This window comes from Ornithodoros turicata, chromosome 6 (assembly GCF_037126465.1).
Source record: "Ornithodoros turicata isolate Travis chromosome 6, ASM3712646v1, whole genome shotgun sequence".
Classification (NCBI taxonomy): Eukaryota; Metazoa; Arthropoda; class Arachnida; order Ixodida; family Argasidae; genus Ornithodoros; species Ornithodoros turicata.
This window is the reverse complement of record NC_088206.1, coordinates 73,636,617-73,664,305: the sequence shown is the minus strand read 5'-3', so window position 1 is coordinate 73,664,305 and position 27,689 is coordinate 73,636,617. Positions and strand designations below refer to the sequence as shown.

At 43.8% G+C, this 27,689-nt stretch overlaps 1 protein-coding gene and 1 long non-coding RNA gene across 3 annotated transcripts; both read left to right on the top strand.

The window, feature by feature from the left end:
* Positions 1–167: 167 nt before the first annotated feature.
* LOC135397360 (peroxisomal ATPase PEX6-like) lies at positions 168–18,970 on the top strand. Of its 2 annotated transcripts, none has more exons than XR_010423634.1 (21): positions 168–903; positions 1,109–1,660; positions 2,207–2,337; positions 6,141–6,181; positions 6,287–6,332; positions 7,028–7,121; positions 7,203–7,354; positions 7,857–7,968; positions 8,023–8,095; positions 8,408–8,488; positions 9,044–9,195; positions 10,045–10,146; positions 10,973–11,049; positions 11,321–11,544; positions 12,525–12,609; positions 13,200–13,261; positions 14,328–14,436; positions 14,580–14,696; positions 15,324–15,401; positions 16,206–16,329; positions 18,092–18,198. XR_010423634.1 is itself a non-coding variant. In XM_064628908.1 (21 exons), the coding sequence occupies exons 1-21, from the start codon at positions 379–381 to the stop codon at positions 18,226–18,228; spliced, it is 3,090 nt and encodes a 1,029-aa protein (XP_064484978.1). In that variant the 5' UTR covers positions 168–378; the 3' UTR covers positions 18,229–18,970. The 2 variants fall into 2 exon arrangements, 1 of the variants encoding a protein (XP_064484978.1); XM_064628908.1 differs by having other exon boundaries at positions 16,190–16,329; positions 18,092–18,970.
* A 7,323-nt stretch (positions 18,971–26,293) lies between these two features.
* On the top strand, positions 26,294–27,689 carry LOC135398338 (uncharacterized). The gene is made up of 2 exons (XR_010424088.1): positions 26,294–26,528; positions 26,601–27,689. It is a non-coding gene; the product is annotated as an uncharacterized LOC135398338 (long non-coding RNA).

Here is a 27,689-nt window from a genome sequence, read left to right as displayed (position 1 = left end):
TAGTTCTGTCCTCAGAAGGGCAATAAAAGGGACAAATTCCATAGTGGCGAAAGCCCGAGTCAGGGCACAGACAGAGAGAGACTCATTAGTATTTTACAAAGGAGAACAGCAACATCTCAGTACTCAGTACTAGCAAAATTGCCAGCAGCATCAATGTAATCCGTAGTCATAGCCACTTAGAGCCAACGTCAGTCATGTGGAACATCCGCGCAACCGCTGAACCTGGCTTGTCGCGAAGCGCGTAACGTTTACGCAGTATGTGGCAACCGCAAATTCATAATTTACATACTTATAATACCCAATGCTTATTCATACAATAGCTGAACTGCAAGAAACGTTCGTGTGGCCTGCTAACTGGACATAAGCGTCGAAGGAAAAATGCATTCCGAGCGCTTTCGAGCGAGGTTCTGCTTTAGCTTGCCGCACTCTGAAGATAGTACCATAATCAAAATTTCGAGTTCAGATGCAAGTAGAATCCATTTAGAAAGCAAGAGCGGGGTTTTAGCTTTAACAGATATCGCAAACGTAGCATTTTATCGACCAGGCTACTTGTTCTGTTACGTCGTTGAAGAGAACGGCACCTTCTCAACGGTTGATAGTCAGGAAGTCGTCAATTTGCATGTCTGCTCAGGATTTTCAACCCACTGCGACTTAGTAGAGGATAAGGAAGTGTTCGTACTGCCGAAAATAAAATGCCAAGTATTGCGGAAGATATCGCTGCTAGTTTACGACGCGGAGTTATACGATGAACTTGAGAAAGGAGATGCTTTGCGAAAACTTTCATTGCGGGATCCACCGGTGGTTTGTCGGACGGGCAGTACGTTGCCCACATTTGACAAAGGATGTGCTGTCGTGGTCGGCTGTGAACCGACAAGGCAAGGGCTGCTCACGTCGGACACAAGGGTGAGTTCTGCTATTCAATAGGGAAAAATGCATTATTAAGAAATTTCGCTATTGAAATGATTACAAGCATGGTTACCGAAGGCACAATTGTACAACAGGCTCTTTCATGTCAGAAACTTGTCCGCCTTTGTGAAATTTAGTTACGAATCGCCACAGCAGCTGCGAAGCAAATACAATTAACCAAACATGTTGTCCACATTTACAGATCCTCGTTATCCACCACAAAGCTATTGGCCCCACTGTCCCCTTGACTGCGTCGTCTTCTAGCGACTCCCTTCCTGACTACTTTGAACTTGTCCGCTACACTGGCCACATCATCCTTCCCGGGCAGCGCCGCCTCTCTTCCGCGACCCAGCAGGCCCCATCCTCTCTCCTGCGCAGTTTAGCTGCATCCCTCAGGAGAAGTACCTCCTTCCGCGTTCACATTCTTCCGAAACTTCCGAGCGAAAAGTCAGACGATGTTCTCAATACCATCTACCTGACCAAGTCCACCATGGCTCTCCTTGGATTGTCCAACGGCACCTGGACGTCAGCCGGAGTGCAGGAGAAACGTTGTCATTCGGACGCTACAAAGAAAAGCGGCCGCAGAGTTATCGTGAAATCCTTAGAGTCCATCAGGATGAACGTGGGAGAGACAGACTTTGCAGCTCTTTTCGGCAGTCCGTCGGACGAAGTCGCTTTTGTTGGTCCACAGCTCTGGTTCCATCTTAACGGGCATCCTACAACGTTTCTCAGGCCAACAGCTAGACTCTGGGTGGTGCGTATCTTTTTCTATTTAAAGGGACGGTCGCATCTGTTTCGGTCCATTTGGAACTGCACTATCATCTTATTCCTCATTGACCAGTAGTATAGGAAATCTCACGCGAATTACAGGCGCAGTTTGACTGCTGCTCGATGGAACACATGACAAGAGCATTCGCCGGATGTTGAGAGTATGCTGGAATTCCCTCTCTGGAAAAATGAGAAAATATCATTCCCTGCTCCACCAATCAGAGCACGGCCTTGAAGGGATGAAGGGGCCTTTCTCATCTGAGCAAGGCCCTCTCACAGCACTCTTATTAGGGAGCGACGTCACGCTCATCTCGTTGTCGAAAGAGCTTCCGCAGCTGCCGCACTGACGTTTAAAATTTGTTTATTTAATATCTAATCACTTTTTTCGCGCGAAAAAAGTAGCCAAATAGATTATGGGCCGATGCGGAACACAGTTGTACCTGTTTCATGGATGGGCTTCTGCATGCGACCGTCCCTATTGTGAAACTCTCTTTTTTTTCTCGGAAAAGATTTTCTCCTTCTAAATCCACAGAGAGGCTGTACCGGCGAGGACGATATCCCGCCGTACGCGACGGAGTTTCACCTCGCCCTGGTTCATAGTCCAAACTATAACATCCAACTGGACTACTCCACCCTCTTACATCGTCACTTTGCCATACCGAGGTACTTCCTTCTCGCAATAGAGTCGCACATTAAAGGGCCACTATGTGCCGGAGCTGTTTCTAGAGAGAGTTTGGCCATTCTCTCATCTTTTGCCACACTTGTGGATGGAACCTGTCGCTGCGCCGCCCAAAACCATAGATTGAGAAGTTACCCGTCAAAAAGAACTCGTTACCAGTTAAGTTACCGCGCGCAAAATGGAACTAAGTTAATAACGAAGTTCTTCAGCCTGAAATGTAACTCGCAGTCATGGAGTTACTTAAAAAAAGAACGAGTTACTTCCAAGTTACTTCGGACACAAAATAGCACTACACAGGTGCAGGGCGCGTGAGCAGCTGAGTTAGACCTTGAGTTGCCTGCGAAGGAGTGACACACGTTTAGATCATTTTCGTTTATGTCTAACGAGTCGAACGCTTTGCATCTTACTCCCCGCACAATGGTTTATCTTCATTTCAATGCCAGCGATTCTTACTTCCTGAATAGAATACTGTCATTGATTGAATATCACGTTTTATGGCATAAAATGCCACGAAAGAACCGGAGAGAAAGCAAGAAAATATGTGGACTCGAGTGAAGCGCGAATTTAAAGTAACTTGGAACTTAGCTTAAGTTACTTTGGCAAAGTTACCCGAAAGAGAAACGAGTTCCTCTGAAAGTTACCACGGCGCAAAAGTACCGAGTTAAGTTACAAGTTACAAAAAAAAAGCAACTTAGTTACAGTAACGAGTTACCTCGAACTCTGCCCAAAATGCCCGAATCCAAGTGGAATCCGCTTATCAGCCATCTGGAGGGCTTCGATTTTGATGTTGTCTACCGGAATTGCCAGCTTATGACCCACAGCTGCCTGTGATATGGGGGGCATTGTTACTGAACTGATAGAATGAAAGGCTTTTGAAGGATGGAAGTACGCACATGTATTCCCTCCTTGCATCGTAAACAACGTGGCATTTGTGACCGGCTTACGGCAAGGGACATGACACGCTTCAAGTTAGGCTCCTCCTAATGGCCAAACCCTCTCTATAAACGTCCCTGTTATAGACTTGAGAGTGCTACAAGAGAGAAACTGATGTTCTGAGGCTGGAACAACATAGAAGGGACATATACAAACAAAGCCTCAAATTGCCTAAGAAATCAACGATGAAAGATGAAAGTCACTGAAAAGGTTAGCCAGCTGTAGGGATCGAACCCACATCCATGGTAATCCAGAAGATGTGGGTTCGATCCCTACAGCTGGCTAACCTTTTCAGTGACTTTCATCTTTCATGAGAGTGCTGCCCAATTTGTGCCACATTGTATTCTCTCTATGTCAAGTGCAAATTGATTTGTAGTTTTGAGAAGTAGCACGACACCATGGGGTGTCCAATCTACGTCTGGCAACATTGCTCCTCCGAGGTAGATTTTTGGTCTCCCTACTGTAGCTGTTGGCAGATTCACGATGCTTATAGTGAGGCGCTGTTGGTGGTAAGAGAAAGATGCCAAACCTCGACGACGTCACCTTCTGTCGGAGGATCCCAATCTATGGAATATTTTGACTCTTTGAATCAAGTTCCTTCGTAATATGAAATAAAATCAATACGCGTATTAGTTTTTTTAGTCTGTAGTGGCACTTTAAAGGGACCGTCACATCCGTCCTGGTCAGTTTCGAAACTAGAGTGCCATTTTACTCCTCGTTCATCACCGACGATAATGCCCAAAATCAGACGAGAATTAGGGGAGTAGTTTTTGTGCAAATTGATGCAATGCATGGTAACAGCGAAAGACAGATGTTGAGAGTATGCCGGAATTCCCTCTCTGGAAATGGAAGAAAACATCACTCGGACGAGGCTGAGTGCCCTTTGGCTCGGACAAGTACGATAGGCGGGGCATCTGCAGCTGCAGCTCTCTGAGAGTCTGTGATCACCTCTGGTGATCTTCTGGGCTACTGTCGGACGTGTTGGTATAGCCAGTACTATTTGCCGAGGACTTTTCACTGAGTATGTTGTGGTGCGAAGCAGACAAGGTTGGAGACAATCTCCCGCTCCCGTGCCTGGCCTACGTCATCATGATGCTACCATCACTGGGGCTTCCTTAGCTGCAGAGGGTATCTTTAAACCTCGTTTATTTAATATGGAAGTTGTTTTCGGAAGAGAAACTTGGCCAAGTAGACTGTGCCCGACATTACCATATCGGTGGATGCCCTTTAAAGGACTATGTTTTAGATTACCGCGCTTGATTCCTTGGGACACAAAATATTTCTTCAAAGTGGCCTATTATCGCGGCAACTTAATCTACATGTCAGTTTACCCCACGTCCAGGGTTATGTGTTCGACGACTAGTCTACACCAGCTAGCTTGTGCCCTGCTACTCCGCTCTACGCTAGAAATACATAGAGAAGGGCTCACATATGGGAGTGCCCTCTCTCACTCACTATGGTGTCGTCTGCTATGTACACCTGCTATGGACGCCCGTTATATGACCCGCCTGCTCTGGTGATCCTTGTGACACGTAGACCTTGTCGTGTCAAGTGTGGAGCTCGAATGCTTGTTGTGTGCCAGATATGCTAAGCTCGTGTTTCTTGTTCAAAAATCGATCGATCGATGAATTTATTTACTCCAAAGTACCCCGAGGAGAGTGTCACACTGAAGGAGCAGGTATCACGCAAATAACAAAGAAACACAAAAACAAACAAACACAAAAAGAGATACTGTATTTACTCGCGTATATTTTTTCCCCAAAAACATCCCGCCATTGAGGGGGTGTGTCCAGTACGTTGGAGAAATTGGAATCCAGCACTTCCAAGTGCACTTAGCTCCCATTTTATTACGAGATATCTGCGGCAATCTCCCTGGAATCGAACGTCACGATTCTGCCTGATCGTTGTGATGCGTTCCGAGATACCTGGGGCGATCGCTCCGGAATTGAAAATTGTGATTCTCGCTCGTGTCGCCGTTCTCCCTCATCGTCTCGATTCTCCCGCATGAAATCGTCTTCCGTTATATCGAGTGTGGCCAAAATACTCCCTGTTGTCCGCTACATTCATCGTTGTCACTCTGGCGCCAGGCGTTCCTTCTCGTTGACTGCACCATACACTAGGCGGCACTGCGTGAGACGATACGGCCATGACACTAACCGTGTACTCACACGAACGACGTGCCCCCAGAAGCGGAAGATGCAAAAAACATCATAGCTTCCTGCTGTCACGTAAGCACGAGCGCTCCACGTCGTGTCTTCAAGTACACTGATAACCTTGGGGAATATCCTGCGACACAGCCACAAGACATCCCGTAGCAGACGACAGGAAAAGGCGCTGACGGTGTCATCTGCTAAGTGTCGTCTGCTACATGCGCAATACGCCACTCCCGGTATTCTGCACCGTGTGAATTCTCAACACAACACGGGACGGAACCTCGGCTTTGTGAGCAGTGTTTCCGCAAGAATATTCCGCGAGGATGCCACTCGTGTGAATATACTGTAAAGTCTGGGCGCGTTTAATGTGCGTGGAACAAAAAATACCAGCATTTCGGCGCTCAGGTTGGGGTGTGTTCAGTACGCGAGTGCATTCAATATGTGAGCAAATGCGGTACATTGATAAGTACACTTTACAAAAACAGATTAGTTCAACACAGATAAGTACAGATAAACAGATAAGTACGCTTTTAGAAAGGAACTAAACTAGCGCAGATCGTGCAGGTGCAAATGTTTGCAAATGTTATGGAGATTTTGCTGCAATCCAGAAGATATTTTCTTTTGGGGGATCTCGCACCTTTCATGAGTCACGTACATTTTGTTGAAACAAGAAGGGTGATATCATTTGTCTTTTGACCCAGATACTTGTGCAAAGGAGACATTATCAGCATCAGTGCTCATGGTTAGTGGCAGTCTCATTTACTTTACTGAGCCCCAGCCAGCGCAAACCGAGCGTAGTGCTTGTTGAGCTCCACGACAACATACGTTGATAATTCTCTCCTCTCAGATCCAATTGACAGTGATGAATTATTAGCTGCAAGCTTCACCGAAAGGTACGTGTACTTGAGATTGACATTTTTATTTTCTTACTTGACACTTTACTGCCTGAGATAATTGCGTATCAGACAGAAGCATGGACAGTGGTTGGCTCTTGAACCTGAGGATGACCCGGCTCGTGGACCAGGTTGAATCTGTTTTTTGTTCAGGTTGTTCTTTTCCCCGTTCTTTTTTTCTTTTTGTTTGCCAGCCACTCTCTTCAACATAACTGGGCTGGTTGAATGCACCACATAAATCTACTATGCTAGGACTGGTAGGGAGAGGCATAGCGGCCGCAGGTTTGGCGGAGTACTCTGCAGCTATGTTGCACTGGGACGGGTAATACTTAATGAGTTGGGCCAGGAAAATCTAGGCCCGTTGAGTGCTTTATATGAGACTGCCCATTGTCAGTAGAATAGGCAGTAGCACAGCAACGAGGCGCTCAACCGGTACTCGAGAGATGTGTGGTTCAAATCCCGCTGTCTGGCTTTTTCGATGACTGCCATGCTTCAACCAGTAGCATATCCAGCACTTAAACATGGAAAGGGAAATGGAGCAGTGGAAGATCTGTCTGTCTGCGACATAATAACAGCTGAGGCCACCAGGGGGTCATGTGCCATATGTGTTGCTTCCACATGCTGTCTTACTGTTTGTACAGTACAAAAAGAGCACGTTGAGAGAAATTTTTTCTTTTTTTTGTGTGTGTATGCAGGACATCCGTTACATTCTTCAAAGTAACCCAGATTGAAGGCCCTCCAACGGAAGCTGGGTATCTTTGCAGTCGAGAGAACTCTCGTCTCTATCAGGTAACGAACGTTCTGCACTTAAGGTGTTCTCTCATAGCAGCTAAGCTAAACTGCCACCATTTTTTTTTTTTTTTCCAACAGGCAGGAACCACACGTTCTTATATCCCGGCAACAATGGAAGCCTGCTATTCGTCATTGCCAGTGCATCCCATATGGCATTCACCTTTGCCTCCTTTCCTCGGCACCACCATAGAGTGCCTGCAGACTATGCTTTTGCCCTTCCTATGCACTGCGTGAGTACACTACCAATGCCATCTTGTCTAACTAGGATTCCCTCGCTCCTTTGCTGCCAAAACCCGCATGTAGTTGCGCTGTCGTCTGCCTCAGTGAATCGGAGCAGACAAAAGGCTCCCGTAGCAATCAGTTAGTTGAATGCCACGATAAGGTGGTTTATCCCATTCCTCTCATATGTGGTAGCATTTGTGGTGTCAATGTGAGAACACGCTAACTCCCGGCATAACAAGAGGAATGTGCTTTCCCCCGTCATGGTTTTCACGCATCGTGTCAAGTTCCAGATAATAAAGATTCATCGTGTTAAGAGAGGCAGGGAGATTATAGAGGTTGTCTTTAGCAAGATGTGTGGGAGCCGATGACCTTTCATGTCATCTCAAGGTTTGGGAACCTGCCAGCGGGTGTCTTGTCCTCCTCTCTTGTACTCTCCTTAAGCTGAAGCATGCCCCAACTAGGGACTAACCGATGTGCAGGGCGCGTAACACGGGACAGATGCCATTTCAGAAATCATCGCAGACGCATTCAACCCCTACTGCTCTTGAGCGGATCGCCAGGCTCGGGAAAGACGACGGTTGTCAAGGCACTGGGTCTGTGCTTAAGCGTCCACGTTTACCAGGTATATGTTCCACGTGTTTTGAGATATTCCTCATCGTGGACCTTTTTTGTTTAGGTAAATTGCGTGGACATAGTAGGGGACACAGCGGCAGCGACTGAAGCTCGCATGAAAGCTGCACTGCACAAAGGTGAAGGTTTCGTTGCTATGGCTCGAGCAAAGTGACTTTAGTAACCACAAGTAAAATAAAATGAAAAAACAACAACATTTGCTAATAATAATAATAGAGGAACTGGTGCTCGTAAACCTTTCTAATCCATCCTAACCTTTCTGTATCTTTAATACCTTCAAAATGATTCTGTGTAAGATTTTCACATATACAGCGAAGGCCACCTCTTGACAAAAATGTTCATTGGAATTAATTTTGGCACGTTTCTTAAACTTTGTTGTATCGAAGTGTGGTTGCATCTTACCTGGCTGAGTGTGTCACTTCTTTCCGCAGCTAACTACTATGCACCCTGCATTGTTCACTTGAAGAACGTCAACGTTATTGGCCAAGAGAAGGAACAGGGCGGCGTAGGAGGTAACGTCACTGCAAGTGTAGCATATTGCTGTTAGAAAAAGAAGAACCACTCTTCACCCCCATAGTGCAAGCTCGTATTCAATAACAAACTGTAGTGGGCATCAAATGTATGTTGGACCAGTGAGCAATACCAAAGAGGCACTCGGAACAAAACTGCAACTGTGTACCCACTGCGGTATGTCTGCCGGACTGTTATATTAGATGAATAGATAGATAAATCGATAGGTATTAGATAAATAGCGTAACTATCCTCTGAATGACAGTCTGAATGAACTTCGTTTCCACAAGTTTTAGCAGGAGCAATCCGTTCGCTACGTTTGCTGTGCCGTTATTGTCAAAATAATGTTTGTTTTTGAGTGCATAATGTGCCGTGTTGAATCCCGCTGTATTTGCCAAACTATCTATAAACATGCAGTCTTAGGATAATGTTATAATAATCGAGTTACTTTCATTCGCTACACTAGCTTTCGAAGGTAAGAGGACGCAGTTTTCCAGCTTATTCCAGATGATAAAGGCAACGGTATCTGGTTACAGATGTCTTTTTTTTTTCTCCAGATCCGAGGATCATGTGCTCATTCGCAGAAATCGTGAGGTCCCTGAATGGCGACGCTGAGGATCTTCCTGTGGTCGTGATTGGCACGACCTCCTCACCCGATGACTTGAGCCAAGATCTTGCGTCACTCTTTTTACATACCGTCACAATACCCGTAAGTTCGTCTCATACTTTGCATAATTGGTTAATTGTCAATCAGTTAGGCTGCGGGAAAAACAAAAATTGCAGAAAAAGTGAGATGTGACCATGTTCACATGGCCTACGACTGCATTTATCCCGCTGCAAACTTTGCAGTCTAATAATGATTTGTCTGAAGATTTGTTGGAATTTTTTGCAAGTGTTATGGACCTGCCTATATCATGAAAGCACTTAAAACGTTTTTTTCTTGTGTCTGCTTCACGTTCACATCACTGCACACAGGTGGCACTGCCTACAACAATATGACTCGCTAATGCTACGATGTAAGCCTCTTCTTGTGTATGTTCTGTGTGTGTGGTGATGTGAAAATGAAGCACTCTCAGGAGAAAATGGTGGCTTAGGAATGAGCATATTTGAGATGTTGATCAGTTCTTAGTTTTTTTCTGCAAAACCGAAACGTTTGCAAAAAAATTCCAGTAAAACTTCAGACAAATGGCTGTCAGACTGCAAAGTTTGCAACGGGACTCTAGTTTTACGATACAATCAAAATGTATAATGGTTGCTAAACTAACCCTGTATTGAAATACAAGTATTGCAAGTAGGTAAGTGCAGCTCCTATGTTTCCCACTCTCCCCTATTGTCTGTCTTCCAAATAAAGGGGTTTTGTATTCAATATTCCATGGCTGAGGCATTTGCTTGACTTGAGTGAATCCCCTTTCGAAATAATGTGGAAAAAAAATCCACAAAAATTCCCCCTGTAGGAAAAAAAAGCGTGTTTTCTAATAGTTGGACGGCGATCAATCTGCCACTTATCCTGACTCTTGCAGTTGTTGGAGGGCTGCTCTACTTTTATTTCCTTTTGCAGTACCCTAATGAAGAAAGGAGGTTAGATATCCTTGATGCACTGTTGTCCTCCTGCCCAAAATGCAGCACAATAGATATTGCCTACTTTGCACAGAGAACAGCCGTAAGTCTCACTTTTCTATCTTCAGAGGTCGTTGTTGTAGTACAGAAAAGCTTACACTGGCTGTGGTTTCAGTGCAATGCGTATCACATTTTGTGTTTGATGAATGTCACACAAATGTAGCTATCACCCTGCCAAGAATATTGGCAGTGTAAATTGGAATACTCGCACATTTTTGGTCATCGCCTGTCCCTACATATAGCCTCCTTTCACTGCTGGGGAAATGCTCAGTCCTCTGGAAACACTGAGCAATAAATGTAACCTTTTTGTAGATTTGGTTGTTGCATGTAAGCACAATGGATGGGGAGCCCTGAAATAGTTTGTTTTTTCTGCATTTGGTTGACACAATCACCACAAATAAGCAACATGAACACAATATTGATCCCTGATCCCCAGTGATCGGATCCAGGGGGTTGGGGGTGATCGGATCAGCCCCTGCTGACCTCTGACCGCACAGGAAAAGGAATATTTCGCTCGTTAGAACAGAGGACGACTTGGTGTGGGAGAATCGCTACGTTCCATCACAGGGAGATACTAGCTGCGTATATCTCGGAATAAAATGGTAGTTAAGTGTGCCGTAAGCGTTGGGTTCCAGTTTTCCCCTGCATATTGAATGCACCCCCTCAATGGCGCTCTGTTTTGGGGTAAAAAATGTGCGTCTTATATGCGAGTAAGTACGGTAGTAGAGGGAGATGGCATCCGAACCATCCACACTTTTGTGAGGCCGTGTTCTGACCAAGCACTATCTGGGAGATTTACTCACTCACTATGTCCGAAATTTCAACCTTAAATGTTGCGACCATCTGTGTAGTATTGTGCATATTTTCAGGGCTTCGCTCTAGGAGACCTCTGTGCTCTGGTAATACAAGCCAGCATGGCAGCTTACCGAAGATTTCAAACGACGGGGTACGTCTGCAATTTGTGATACGCAAAATAGTGTCGGAAATGATACGTAAGACCTGGGATGGAAGGCCTAGGTGAAAGCCCTATGTACCGAATCTAGGACGTAGGGGCAGTATATCGAATCTAAATCCTTGTGCTAAGCCTAGCGTATAACAATGTCCGGCCCTATAACTGAATCAGTGTGCGTTTACATGTCCCTGTGCACTGACTATTAACGGTGTAACTATTAAAATGATCAAGTTTGATAGCTTTTCCAAATAATTCCTTCTCCCAGAGATGAAGCAAGTACTAGTTTGGCTGGCCTTCAATTGTGCCAAGGTGATCTGCTGCGTGCCCTGGAAGACATCCACGCAGCACGCTCAGCGGGTGCCCCGCAGATACCCGAGGTGACGTGGGAGGACGTTGGAGGTCTCGGCGAAGTGAAAAACACCCTTCTGGACACCTTACAGCTGCCTCTGCAGCACCCAAGGTTGCTTGATGCTGGACTCAAGCGCTCGGGTCTGTACCATGCACTGATGCACCATATTTTGAAGGAACAGCAAAAATTTTGTTTTTGGATTAATGTGGGCCTTTGTACGACAAATACCATTGTTGCACAAGAACAACGATTGGATCTTTCTGCAATCCTGTAAGAGGATGGGTGTGACGTGGCAACACTACCTAGATACAGAAAGCCTGCGCGCTTGTCGAAGTAACGTAGCAATTAAGAGTCGGCAAAATCAGGACCGTGTTTTCACCCGTGGCAGCCAATCACGAACGTGCTTTCGGCGGCCGTAGCCACGAAGACGAGCCACCGTCGTCTGCGAGTTGTGATTGAACGTCCCCGCGTACTAAATGGGAAAACTTGGAACTAAAGCGCAAAAAGGTCTCAGTGTTTCTCAAAACTGGTTTTTTAGAACGTGTCTCGCACTTTTTGTCTAAATATTGAGGTCTGCAGGTTACAGGCGAGCTGCAATCACTTGCGAGTTCTTGAATTCGCAGAACGGTGAATCGCAGTAGCGGACGAATTCTGACTCTTAATGTCCACGTAACGAAGGAGGGAGAGAAGGATTTCTGTATCTTGGTGCTGTTGGCCTTCTTGTATGAACGTTCAGGCAATTTCTCACCTCGGTAGCTTGACCTGCGCTTTGGGGACCCTCCTGAATGATACTCTTTCACGAAGCACTGGCAACACTACTGAGGATGGCGCTGAGGAATTTCCTCCGTATTTGTGGACCCAGGAGGCGTCCCCGGGGCAGGTGGATGAGCAATTGTTTTCCTGCCGTTTTCGTTCATTGAATCGCGGTGATGAAATGCCATTGAGAAAAAAATATTTTGCGCGGTCACTCCAGATAGACTGCACGATTAATTACGCGGAGTAATGCGGAAGATGACTTCCTTCGAAGTGCTTTCTTATGTACAACGTAAGACGAGTAACGCGATGCCATATATGATCTTCCGTAATGTTAGCGTGATAGTGGAAACTTTATGCCTATTAGGTATCTTGCTTTACGGACCACCTGGGACAGGAAAGACGTTGCTGGCCAAGGCAGTGGCCACGGAGTGTGCTCTGAGCTTCCTGAGGCAAGCGCTTTGTTATGTCTAGGGTTCACCATTTTTGGCACGTATTCGTGGGGAGATTCAACAGGTGTCTTTCAGCATTTTTATGTTTTGTCAAATTTGGATATTTTTGGCATTTCAAAATACTTTTGCCAAAAATACGTGCCTAAAAATAAGCAGCTTTTATCACTAGGGAGAGTTATACATGGATGACTCGTATGGAAGCATTTGCTTTCCTTTGTTGGAGGGTTCTATGTGTACCTCAATCCCCTTAACTCACCGATAAAAATGTCGCAGGTTTTCCTTGCACTCTATAGAGGGTAGTGACTCTGAATATTCTGAGTATTACCCGCATTCCACCTTCACGAGGTGAAGGAAAAAAGAAAATGTGATGCCCTGGAAGAAAAAAAGTGCGTTCAGCATGTAGCACCATGTGCAGGAGTATAGTATGAGGTTTCTCGGAATGTGCCCAATTTAAAAACAATATTCTGCGGGTGTTTTCGGTATTTTTTTTGCAAATGCCGAAAATGGTGAATGCCAGTTGTTTCCACTGAATGTGTGTATGTGTAGCTGCGCTTTAACAGAGCTCTCTTTGCCGTACATATTTATTGCAGCGTCAAGGGTCCAGAGCTGATAAACATGTATGTTGGCCAGAGTGAGGAAAATGTACGATCAGGTAACTGGCCTTTCATTTGTTTGCGTTATTTCACGCTTAAAGAATAGCTACCTACCCGACCAGCCCCATACTTTCTCAGTTACCTGAAACGTGTCACTTCTCCTCTCCACTCCTCTCAATGCACATATTGTTCCACTAGTGAGGAAAGTCCCAATATGTAGGCTTCTTCGTTTTCAGGTTTCGTGGTTTTTGCAATTTAGGAGGTGATAATCGGGTGATGTTTTTACACAAAAATTCTGCGAAAATTGGCCGTTTCCTCCTCTACTTCATACCTAATTAATAATTGATTAATTAATGTTAATAATTAATTAATTAGGTAAATCGGGGATTCTCAGGTGAAACTCAACCTGTCTTGCTTAGCCAACTATTGTGGTAATGAGTACAGAAAGCAGAGTTTTCATAGTTCTGTGGTTACAACATGAAAAACTTTCCAATGTACGAAAGCTCTGAGGGTCGCGTATCTACGTGTCATTATTGTGTCCTGTGGCCTCCCGTGACCCCTGCGATGGTGGGAATGGTTCATGTGTCAAGAAGCACTTGAAACTGGGGCGCTGTATGACTGGGGGAATTCCAAGATCTACCCCAGCTCCGTGAAACCTCGTCTTTATGATCGGTGGGGTGGGATTATAATTGAAGGCTACACAGGCCTCCTCTCGGATCTGTTCACCCCTTTGAAGGCTTACAGCTGGCACCTCGAGCTTAGGAACTTAATTAATTAATTCTCCGAAGAAATTATTAATTATGCAATTCTCGGAAGAAATCGTGTCACACCCGAATTTCAGGGAGTGTGTTCGGGGGAACAAATATCGGTAAAGCCAGGCTTAACCTAAAAGTGAAGAATCCTGCCAAGGGTCGCAGTTTCTTTACTGCATCAAAAATGTGAAATTCCCACGTTCTTGCATGCAACTCCAGCTTTCAGAACACATGTTTCACATGGGGTAAAACTGTGCGTCTTGTAAACGACACAGATAGGTTAAGTTAAATTTATAACCCACTGTCGCACCACAGAACGATCAAATTTATTGAGTCGACAGATGAAGATACGTACATGACATTGTTGTTGCAGTGTTTGCCCGTGGTCGTAGTGCTGCCCCCTGCGTCATTTTCTTTGACGAGTTGGACTCCCTTGCTCCAAACCGTGGCCGCAGCGGTGATTCCGGTGGAGTCATGGACAGGTTGGCCATTTACTCCGATTATTGCGTGTCTATGAGACAACGCGCAGAAAATTCTCGCTGCATGTTTCCCAGTGAACAGTTGTATCTGTTTCCCATCACTCGTGCGATTAAATGAACGAGAAAATAATGCCTTTCTTGCTCAGGGTGGTGTCGCAATTGCTGGCTGAGATGGATGGACTCAATAAATCTGCCGATGTCTTCGTTATCGGAGCAACAAATAGGCCAGATCTCCTCGATCCAGCTATCCTGAGACCTGGGAGGTATGTTGTTTCAAAAAAGAGAGACAACAAAAATTGCTGCTCTTCTCATCTTATTGCTTTGAGTGCGTGTGGCTCAGAAATGTGATGTACAGTGTGGTCAAGGTTTTCCCCCATAAAAAAAATTCAGGTACCACTAAATGTACGTTTATTTTATTACAAAATAATACGACTTTTCGATACGATAATTTTCATACCCTTGCGCTGTTTTCTTTTACCGCTTCCTAATTATTTTAATAATGGGGCACGAAACAGCCCAATGTTTAACTCTTTTGTTGGAAAAATAACACATTGGCTAGCTCGTAGCAAGCACCTTCATAATGTCATGAGAAAGGTAATTACAGGTAAAGGTATGTGCATAGTGCTTGCCAGCATAACTGTTAATCATAACCCAAAATACTGAAATCACGGTGATAATGATGTCCTCGACGCGGAATGCCTCCCAAATTTCCCTGGAAACTTGTTTTTTGAATGAAGCTTCAGAAAGAACCACATTATTCCCATGTAGAGGAAGGTTAGTTCTATGAAGCAAAGATCAAGTCTGCCTATTTGACTTATAGTTGAGCTGCTCGTTTTTTTTTCTTCGTATATTTATATTTATTTACCTTATGTACTTTCTACTACGTACAGGTTTGACCGACTTCTGTACGTCGGAATTCCAGAGGACAAGATATCCCAACTAAAGATATTGAAGGCTCTTACTAGAAAGTAAGCTTTGTGCTTTGTTACTTGATGACATTGCAGTTAATTTTAATTGAAGCGCCTAATTATTTGATAAGCTGATGACGGTATAATTGTCATTGAAGAGAACAAACCCTGGTTTACCACTCCCATGTGATATGATTTCACTTCGTGTACATGAATTGTCGCGAGAAACACCAGTAAAGTATTGTGACCACATTCCTCTGACTCCAAGGTGGGACATTGAGGGGGGAGGAAAGGCTCCATGTCAGGGAGGAATTAAAATGCATTGCATATTGCCAATACCTATAGTCAGTGACAACATAAGTCATACACTTCACACCACACAAGAAAAATCTCGCCCCAAACTCGTAAAAATTGCGCTTCGATTTCGTCACTATCCTCAGCGTCGTGATGAGCGCTCATTATATCGAGACCATTCTATTTCCACTGATTCAGCTTGATGAGCAATGCATGCACAGGCGACCTTTGCTTTCCACCAAGTATTGACAGAGGGATGGCTTCTAAGCCAACACATCATAACGTACGTTCCATTTGCTAGATCGTGAAAATATGTGAGGCAGAACGTGGGAGTAACGTGGGAGTCATTTAGCCGCATCTTTTTCCCCATTCGGGGATTGTTCCAGCCAAGTGCAGGACAAAACACCAATCCCAAGCAGGTGGGTAGGGAGAGCGGTACCTCCCCACTTAAATCTGGACATCTGGTCACTTTACAGTAAAGACAACTTCTGCCGTGGTTCTATCAATTTATTGGTAGAGAAAATTACGGAAACGACGTGCTCCTCTATTAATAGGTTTAATCTGTCGAAGGATCTGGACCTGGAGGAGGTGGTTCAGAAATGTCCTCCAAACCTGACGGGGGCTGACTTGTATTCGCTCTGTTCGGGAGCCATGGCGAATGCCACACGGAAGCATATTGAGCTGTTGGAAGCGGGTGAGTGGAATGTGCACAGTGTTGGTCCGCTAACATGTTACTATAATGCCGTGCAAATAAAAATGCTGTTGCTATAGTGGTGTACGGAACATTAGTGTCTACAATATAATTGACGCTGTTTCATTGCATCCAATAATGGATGTAAACTTGACAGCGTTTCCTCGCCACTCTTAGCCAAGGTTACACATTTTGATCCCGTCGTAAAAATAGAAAATGACTTTTCTAGTGCTTCAAACTTTGCATACTGATAGTCATTCGCCTCAAGTTTTAATCATACTTTTTTTCAAATGCTATCACTCTGCAGAAAAAAAGTTTGAAGCAAAACAAGTTCTCACCCCGTGCATTTCCTATGGCCTATACCACCCGCAGACGGCCATTTTTTCCTCTGTCTGCTTCACTTTCACATCACCACGTATAGGTGGCGCTACCTGGAGACGAAATAAGACCAGAACCTATAGACCAGATGCAGAGTTTCGAGGCGGCGCCACCTATACATGGTGATGTGAATGAAAAGCAGGCGGTATAGGCCATAGGAAATGCATGGAGTGAGAATTTGCTGTGCTTCAAACTTTTTTTCTACAAAATAATAGCATTTGAAAAAAAATATGGTTGAAATTTGAGATGAATGACTATCAGTCTGCAAAGTTTGAAGCGCCGTTGACGTTCTTATATTTTTACGGGTCAATCGAAATGTGTAACCTTTGCTAAATTCACCCTGTACTAGTGATACAGTATCGTGAGCAACTACATTCTACAACGTGTCTATGTGCAACATTGTCGGGTCCTTGGGACCGTATATGACTTTGGTCCGCACTGAGAGGCGTCTCATTATTCCATTTCATCTGATAGAGTACTGTATTGGCGACTAAACTCCCCGCTCATCATCATTCAAATAAAGTTGTTGTCTCGAGGGAAGTGACAACTTTAATTTAATATTGTGGTTGCCACCATTACTGTCATTCTTACATAGTATTTAAAGAGATTGAAACATTTATTTTACTGAAAAACAGGCTTTCGGACGGAGTCCGTCCTTCATGCATTGAACACTTGGTAGATATATTTATACCAATGTACATCAGAGAAAGGGGACAAAGAAGGTGGTGAGGAGGAAATACAAATCCTTATTAGAGAGGACTGAGGGCACGAAAAAGAAAATACGAAAGAAAGCGATGTACGGTAGAAGCGTTACCGGAGACAAAAACCGTTGAGAGATCTCAGGTGAGTGAACATGGTAAAGAAGACCGCTTTCAGAAATATTACACTGCTGGGGTTTGAGAAAAGATAATGGCAACACTCGTGTTTAGCATGCATTCTAACATACAGAAGCTGAGAAAAGGCTATCGGTTATTAGGAGTTTTGCAAAAGTGGTACATTCTTAAAATGGGTAAAAAAAAATTATGGGAGAAGAAAAAGTAATAAGCAAAGAAAATTAAAATCTGGAGAAATTGTGACGCGTCTGTTGAGAACTCAAGGTATATGTACCACAGTTTAAAGACAGGGGCCCCTGGAGTTGGTCAAAAAAGGGGGGATGCGTCATACAATACTAAAGGGGACTGCTTTGTTACATGGCGTGTAAGTCTTATCAACCTGATACGATGACGAGTTTTTGCAACGATGCTCATTACAAGTTATATCGCCTCGAATAAAGAAGTAAGAGGCAAGTGAACTTGTAGATAACATTTCCTTGCGTATGAGGAGTCTTTGTGCCTTCTCCTCACCCACGAGGAAATACAAATTATAGTTTGTTCAAATTTCTGTCCAGGAGTAGCAGAGCCGTCGAGTGGCGACATCCAGATCGACCACGAGGACTTTGAGGTGGCCCTATCTCTCCTGGCACCGTCGGTGTCTGTTGCTGAACTGGAACGCTACAAAGAAATTCGCCAGAAAATGTCCCCATAGACCGCTGTATATTGCAGTTGCATTCCTTTTCATTCTACCTTTTGGATAGAAATGAGGTACAAGATGACGAGCATAAATGCTTCAATTATTGGTGCACACATAACGATGAAAAAAAAAAAAACTATGCATAGCGCGACGGAATGTATTTGTCTTATTTGTTCTGAACATACAAACAACACAAGCCACAAGGTGCCTAATAACATTAACAATTCTTGGTTTCAAATATGGCAGGAGTCGAAAAAGCTAGATGGTGGTGGGAATCGATACCCTCAGCTGTATGGGTTTCTCGACGACTGCCATATTTCAACCATGCGTAGCATTTTCCGATTTCATGTCAACACAGGGTGTTTCCAATGCAGGCATACAATGTTACTCAACGGGGAATAATTGTATTCCTGGTCTGTACTTACGCGCTCATATGATGATGCTCCATGCTGGGAGAGGAGAAAGCCAAGTACAGATGACTGCCATTTTGACCAATTAATATTTATTGACTGTACTTTCAGTTTTTTTTTGTTTTGTTTTTTATTGCGAGCTTTTAGTCTACTACTTGGTGTGTGTTCACTGCACAATGTCAACTTGTGCCCTGTGAGTATGAATATCTCCTAAAAATAATACCCTGCTGATCAAAATGCAAATACAAATGTAAAGATGATGTTGATGGGATTTAATCCCGTTACCAGTTTACTATATTTGTACAATAAACAGCTCTGCTCAAACACTTCAAATTATTCTGGCTATGCAACTCCATATTGGTTTAAGTGCACGTTGCATACTTGACTCTTGTATGTAATTGGTGTTGAAATTTGTCTCTAGATGACACTAAGTTAAAGTAACCTTTTTGGCACTTTTCAGATAAAATAATAGCGCCTTCGAATTTAGACCCTAAAAATGCTAAGAGGTTACACCTTGAACACGATGGAAATTGGTTGAGGCTGGAACACAGAGAAAGGACTTCCTTCCCTCTTCATTCATGGTTACACATTTTTTACATTTTCAATGGAAAGAGAAGTATGCTCAGATTGAGCTATTGAGCATAGCTTGTCAGGAGGAACTCCGCTTATCTATAAGCTCTCAATGGACCTTTTTCAGGTGGACGCGCTACGCATGCGCGAGCTGCGCCGCGCCGCCGCCATCATCTTTGGTGGCTCTCGGTGGTCAGAATAGCACGGCCGGGGTGCCCTTGGTTCGCGTATTCCGTGCGAAAAATGCCTGAACGATGCGTTGCCGTTGGTTGCACAAGTGCATGTAGTTCTTAGGTGCCTAATTTTAGCCTTCTTATCTTCAGCTTGATGGGTTGTTTTTGCACATAAAAGCCATTCTTGTACCGCTGAAAGGGCACACACCCTACCCATTTTGTGTACAGAAACCCTAGATGTTTAATGTGCCTGGTACGACTGCTGCCTTGTAAAAGTATACTAGACCTTCATGGACCTCGTTCCACATTTCTTTGCCGTTATCTTAAGGAACATGCGCCGTGTGTAATCCACTTGCCCATAAACAGACTCCTCATGTTAACCCACTTTTTCACGTCCAAAAAGCGGTCCAAGAGCCTGGGTTGTTCACCCTAGCCCGTTCGACAACTTGATAGGTTTTTCTGCTCTAACACATAATGACTAAACATGCCATATATGTTTTTCACCCTTATTCCCCAACACTTTGTCAAATAATAACTGATGTCAAATAATAAACATTTTTATAAATCAATCAAATAAATCTATGACATTTTTGGATGATTTATTCGCGTCACATGTGGACAAATTTTAGCAATGTATTATTAATGTTTGCATTTAACTGACCATTGTATAGGAGAAAAAATAGCTTTGGTTTATTTACTTTGTGCCGATGTTCAAGTGAATCTAAATTTGGTTCTTCAAACGTACATGTTACCGAAGAAGCCCTTCGAAACCTAGACAATATAAGCCGGGGAGCAGATCTTTGTACTGTCTTTTCTTTTCTTTTTTTGATAGCGTGCATGTATGGGACCCACAGTGCAGACACATCGTCGAACAAGGTTGAACGAAGGTTTTATATGCCTGGTAATTCAATATCTTTCGTTGTACCATGGCGAAATTTCCTTCTTAGCATCCACAGAGTGGCTTTCGCGCACATATGGATATCCCATTCCAGATATGCCACCAGTAATGAGAAGGGTGCCCATAAGGAGCACGGATTATCGGCTGTGCTCAAAATGAGGCCATTTTCTTCAAGATGTGTCCTACTGGTCCGCCGGATTGTTCCGCACTGTTCTATTCAACTGTTCTGTTCGCGAATGACAAATATATGGAAATAACCCGTGGTCTCCCCTCTTCAACTGAAAAAGCAAAGAAAAAAAAAAAAGAAAAAGAAAGCAGGGGACACTGGTTGCCTGCTCCGTACGCTCAAACAGAGTACCGTCAAAAGTTACAGAAAAATAGGTGCGGACAACACACTGAACTCCCTCTGAACTCCGATTGAACAAAATTATTTCGAGCAAACAGTGTCGATCAACCGGCTTTCAGTCAAAAGGCTTTCGACCAAGCGGAGTTCGATCAGACGTATCCAATCACAAGGTGTTCGACCAAATGTATAGACACCCCGCGGCGCGCGAGCCACCAACCGTGTTTCCGACTTCTCCCGCTAGAGGCGCTTTTCCGCTCTGAAAAAGGTACAACACTACTACATACACTTTCGAGCTTAACCCTAAAAACGGCAAGAGGGACTATTTTTTTGCCATTCTCAGTGAAAAGGGAAGTGTGCTTAGATTGAGCTATTATCGATATTAGATTGTCGGGAAGAACTCCGCATATATTTAAGCACTAAATTGCGGATCGAAATAACACCTTCAAATGGAAATCCTAAAAAAAACGGCAAGAGGTGAGACTCCCTTTTTGCCATTTTCAGTGAAAAAGGGAAGTGTGCTCAGATTGAGCTGTTATTGAGCATAGATTGTCAGGAGGAACTCCACTTTCCAAGAATACAATGACTTCCGTGTACGTCCGAGGAAAGTCATTAGCGGACAGGGATAACATCCCCAGGACTTCCCTGCCAGGTCCTCAATTTGTTAGAAATGTGACAAAGTGAGACTCCTCATCATATCCTCAGGGCCTCCTATGGGAGCTAGTGACGCGGCTTGTACAATTCTGGGACCAAGCAATTTCACCTTAGTGAATTATTTATTTTGGGAACTGAGGGCACATTTGCAGCACCCAGTTAGCGTGTGTGTGTTTTTTTTATATATTTTCAACCCCGAGCTACCATTCGTGGTTTTTCTAATCACAAACTATGAGTGTCACTCTTCAAAAAGCAAAAAAGAGAGATGCTTGCCCACATCACACTTATACTACTGCCCTCGCCCTTAAGAGGGCATGGATCGGCTAATGCTAGGCAGGCAGTCCCACGGAACTCCTAATGCCAAACATTCCTCAAAAGCCTTCGTTGCGAGAAAGGCTTGATGCACTAGCATTTCCTTTCCAAGACAGAACAGATACAACTTCTTGTCTTCCGTACTTGAGCAGATTCGGGAGTCCTCTTCGCATATCAGTCATAACAAAGGGTGAGGTATCTAAATTTAACTTGATTTCGCACATAACCAACAATGAAGTGGAAATTCCTTCGAGTACTAAATCGCTATCAAGGTAATGTCCGTGTTTCTTACTGCTTTGGTTTAAAGTTTGGGCAGTGAAACGTACACTATCATTTTTTGTCTCTTCCAAATAACATGCTCCGTGCAACGTACCCGCCAGGGATCCTTTGCGGCAGGGTGTCGAACCGAAACGTTTTTCGTTCCGGTTCTATCATAAACGGTCCGGTACCGGTTCTGCTCCGGAGCAAAAAAAACGGTTCATACCGGTTTTAACCGGTTCCGCTTCTGGTGGACATATTCATTCCCAGAAAAAAAATCATACGCCTGCTCGTAGTCCAAACCGGAGAAGTTTTTGCTTGGACCGAAAACCGTTAAATAAATTTTTCGGTTTCCCTCCTGAGCGAAAAAAAACGTATACGGTTTCGATTCCGTTCCGGTTCGCACCAAAATAGCGTTTTTTTTTTGTTGTTTTCGGTTCCGGTTTTCGATTCGCTCCGACACCCTGCTTCGCGGACGCTCATGCAACTAGACCGCAATGAAAGGTCTAGCAATCTCTATTTTCCTGCACGTCAGACATGGACGGATTCCTTTAAAATCTGACAATCTATATTTGCACCCCTTATCTGTTTTCGTTTTATACTTTTTTGTTGTAATTGTTTTGCAATTTATGCATGAGTACTCCTTCGGTTGCATTTGGGGATGAGAAATAATCCGGGAACTTGATTATTGTTAGCAGGTATTAAAATTCACAACGCGGTATTAAAATAATTTTCTTCTCCTGTGCTTGTCCTTCGGTTGACGACCGCGGGATGTATGCAAATGACAATCGCTGGAAGCTCCTCTGATGACAGTCTGTGGACCTACTCCGTTAATTCCATCACGGACGAGGACGTAATGACACTTTGAGGACATCCTGGGGACCGCGTGTGTCCTTGAGGGCGAAGCACTCAATTGAGGATCTAAATAACACCTTCGAGTTTAAACCCTAAAAAATGGCAAGCAGTAGACTGACTTTTTGCTATTGGTGAAAAGGGAAGTGTGCTTAGATTGAGCTATTATTGAGTATATAGTGTCAGGAGGAACTCCGCCTATATATAAGTAGCACCCCAGTAAACCACAAATGTCTGTTAGACAACCAGAAAGATCTAAACGTCTAAGACATTTGGGATATCTAGTAGACATCCAGATATGTCCAGCTAACGCGGAATGGATGTACTATGGATCGTCGGAAGCTCATCCATAACTGTATAAATGGATATCCTCTGGATGTAACAATGGGACATTTATCACATCCGGTGGACGTGGTTGTGAGGCATTGCGACGTCTAATATACGTCCAATCGATGTTCCGACCGGATAACATACGATAATATAGACGTACGTTTACGATACGTTGTTTTCGATTATCAATTCAATAGTAATTTTTACGTAGACGTTTTTTACGTACGTTTTACGTAGCGCTAGAAGAAAGCGAATCTATCTTGCGAGAACGTGATAAATTGAAGAACAAGTAAAAGCAAGTTTTTCCATTTGTTCGCGTCCTGCTCTCTGCAAAGTATCTACGTAGCACTCTTCCACCAACACAGGAAACCTGTCAGTTTGACAGCTCCACTCAGTAGGTAACCTCATCATATACAATAGCCTGAATTACAAACACAATATTTGTTAGCAAGGAATATCAGAAATGTTAGTGGGCAGTTTGACTCATTGCAGACGTACGAATTAATTACAGAAACACATCCTCGTCACCGTTACAAACGTTTTCGCCCCCACTACAGTTAACAAACATCCCGCAGCTATTGGTATTTTAGTATATGTTCCATCCAGTACGCCAATAGAGGCTACTGAGAAATGCCCAAGCCGTGTTGGGTAGGGTACGGCCACGGCTACGGCATTTGCGCTGTTCACGCACACAAAATAGCTGAAAAAGTTGATTTGCAATCTGGTCTATATGTTGTCGTATGTTAATCCGGCAGGAACTTCGACAGGACGTATATTAGACGTCGCAATGCCTCACAAGCACGTCCACTGGATGTGCAAATGTCCAGCGGTTACATCCAGAAGATATCCATCTATACAGTTATGGATGAGCTTCCGACGATCCATAGTACATCCATTTCACGTTAGCTGGACATATCCGGATGTCTACTAGATATCCAAATATCCACTGTGTACCATCCTCTAGATGTCCATTAGACGTTCGTGGTTTACTGGGACTTCCGAGCTTAACCCGTAAAAAACGGCAAGAGGTTAGACTCATTTTTTGCCATTTTCAGTGAAAAGGTAAGTGCGCTCAGGTTGAGCTATTATTGAGTATAGATTGTCAGCGGTAACTCTGCTTTTATATAGCCACTCAACTGAGGACCTAAATAATGCATTTGAGTTTCAACCTTAAAAACGGCAAGCGGAATACTCACTTTTTTGCCATAGTGACAAGGGAAGTGCACTCAGATTGATATATTATTGAGCATAGATTGACAGGAGGAACCCCGCTTTTATTTAACAATAGAGGATCTAAATAGCACTTTCGAGTTTAAACCGTAAAAACGGCAAGCCGTAGACTCACTTTTTGCCATTACCAGTGAAAACGGAAGTGCTCAGATTGAGCTATTTAGCATAGATTGTCAGGAGTGAATTCGCTTTTATATAGCCACTCAACTGGGGACCTAAATAACACAATTGAGTTTAAACCCTAAAAACGGCAAGAGGCTATAGACTCACTTTTTGCCATTTTTAGTGAAAAAAGCAAGTGTGCTCAGAGTGAGCTGTTATTGAACACAGACCGTCAGGAGGAACTCCACTTTGAGCATAGATTGAGCATAGATTGTCAGGGGTAATCCCGCTTTTATATAGCCACACAACTGAGCGCCTAAATAGCACATTTGAGTTAAAGCCCTAAAAAACGGCAAGCGGCAGACTCACTTTTTGCCATTTTCAGCGAAAACGGGAGTGTGCTCAGATTGAGATACTATTGAGAATAGATTGTCAGGAGGAACTCTGCTTTTATTTAAGCACTCAATCGAGGATCTAAATAACACTTTCGAGTTTAAACCCTAAAAACGGCAAGAGGCTAGACTCACTTTTTGCCATTTTCAGTGAAGAGAGAAGAGCGCTCAGATTGAGCTGTTATTGAGCATAAATTGACAGGCGAGGAACTCCGCTTGTCTATAAGCTCTCAATTGGGGGTCTAAATAACACTTTCGAGCTTAACCCTAAAAACGGCAAGAAGTTAGACTATTTTTTTTGCCATTTTCAGTGAAAAGGAAAGTGTGCTTAGATTGAGCTATTATTGAGCATAGATGGCGAGGAGTAACTCCGCTTTTACATAGCCACTCAACTGGGGATCTAAATAACACGTTTGAGTTTAAGCCCTAAAACGACAAGCGGTAGACTCACTTATTTTCATTTTCTGTGAAAGGGAAGTGTGCTCAGATTGAGCTATTATTGAGCATAGATTGTCAGGGGTAACTGCGCTTTTACATAGCCACTCAACTGAAGGTCTAAATAACACATTCGAGTTGAAGCCCTAAAAAACGGCACGCGGCAGACTCGCTTTTTGCCATTTTTAGTGAAAAAGGGAAGTGTGCTCAAAGTGAGCTGTTATTGAGCATAGATTGTCAGGAGGAACTCCGATCTTATTTAAGCACTGAATTGGGGATCTAAATAACACCTTCGAGTATTCTATTATGTTTGAAAAACAATAAAATGAAATGAAATAAAAAATTGTGATGGTCACTGCTGCCCTTTTTAATTTCTCCTTCCTATTCTGATGTAGGCGGGTACCAATGCAGCTATCACAGCAATTCGGGTACATAATCGTAAGAGGGAATAGCAACTTTCCAATCTCATAATAATGATTAACGCGTGTTGGGGCTTCTACTTTTTAAGAAATTTAATTGTTGTTATTGTTCAATGGGATTGGTCATGGGAACCAAACGAATAAATGCTCTGTCGGTTCGGTTTACATCAGGGTTGCGGAGTTGCTACTCCGGGGTTGGAATCATTCCGGAATCATTCCAGATTTATCAAAGCCCGGAATGGCGGAAACTGTCCTAGAAATGGAATGAAATCAGGCATTTCTTTCGCAGGCGGAATGGAATTGGAATGGACTGGTCTGGGTGTCACAGGGTCAAGGGCGAAATAACCTTGTCTCCTCTATAACACTGCTGGGCTACCCAGCACGGTTACCGGTCCCTTTTCTTTTATTGATGGAATTAAAGGAATGGAATGAGGTTGCCAAGCCATTCCAGGAGTGGGAATTGGCCATACCTTTTCATTCCGAGGAATTCAAAGGAATGGGATTATCGCAAATCTCCATTCCTCGGAATGAAATTGGAATGGAATGGGTGATCCCATTCCGCAACCCTGAAAAGATATATCTTGGAAAGATAATGGGGAAAGAGAGAGAGAGAGAGAGAAATGCAAGGAAGGGCGGTCTGGAAAATGAGAAGCGATAAGTTCCCCTTTCCTGTCAATCCTAGTTACGCAGTAACTCTTGCATTTGAATAAATAACTAATACATGACAGCAGAGCTAAGGGTACTTTAGAATGACATTAAATTATCTTCATTTTTTTGTCTTTGCTTTAAAGTGAAAATCCATTCCCGTTGATCACGAATCATATTGTACACCCATCACGACCATCTTTTTAAAAGCAACGCGCACAGTCTCCAAGCCACCAGTCGTTTTTGGACGTGGTGTTGTGGACAACTTGCACAGTTCGACTCGAGATCAGTGGTGAGAAAGCTCGCTGGTAATCTCCATTATCTAGCTTGACCGTACGCTTTTTTTTGTTGCTAATCGTTTCAGGTGACACGGGAGGTATCTGGTTCTGCGCAGTAACGATAAGGCGGATTTTTGTTCTTCAACGTGCACGGATGGTATAGCCGAAGCCTACGAATATGGTGAGCGTAATCTTCTTTCGCAGTGACCGCCTGGGCCGGACTTTCTCATTCGGCTCTGCAACAAGTGGGCTCAGTTAAGAGTTTGTCAGCGTCTTAAACTGTATACTTAGTTGTTTAGCTGTAGCAATAAGCTATAGACAGATGAAGATGGCAAGCTTCAAGAGGAGCTACGCGCATTTGACTTCCAGTAGCTTTAAGTTAGGCTTAACTGAGCCCGCATTCTGTACGTCACAGCACCACCGATTGTAACTGCTCACGCAGTTGGGCTGTGACGGACGGAATGTTTTCTTTTTCTTACGTCAACTGAAGAGGAACTGCTCGTTTCAGTTCGTAAGCCAAATGGGTGTTACGACAAAGGTAAGCTATAAACTTCTGTATCCACCTTCGATTCCAATTCCATCGTGGTTAGGGCTAGCTTACGGTCGCGCCGCTATAGGTGTATAATTCGCTGGGAAATTTATCTGTTCGGCTTTGTTTGTAACTCGGTCACTTTTGTTAATAAAATGGTGTTTGTCTGTTTCTTTACTCGTACCCCCTTGACGCAAACATGCACTAGCTTATTGGTTGATAGGCAGGTACATTTTGGCTGCCCCCTTTGCCTCGTTGTCCTTTTGCTTAGTCATCTTGGTAGTTTTGTATGTCTTGTATTTGCCCACAATTTCAATAAAGTCTCTCTTCCGTATCTCGACTTTCATCAATCCCTGATACGCAAACATGCACTAGCTTACTAGTTGAGGTAGGTACATTTTCACTGCTCCCTTTCCCTTGCAGAGACTGCAGCTTCCTTTCGCCGGTTCATGAGAGGTCGTCAGGCAATGACATGGAACCTCGTCAAGTATCTTTCACTTTGTTCTGTTAACGATACTGGCTAATTCCTCGTTTCTTTCTGCAGGTACTGTTCCCTACAAGGTGGAGACAAGGGGGCGCAAGAAGCATTTTGTGTACTGTTTCCTTTATTGCTATTCCTTGTTGCAAAATAAACCTGTTTCCTTGA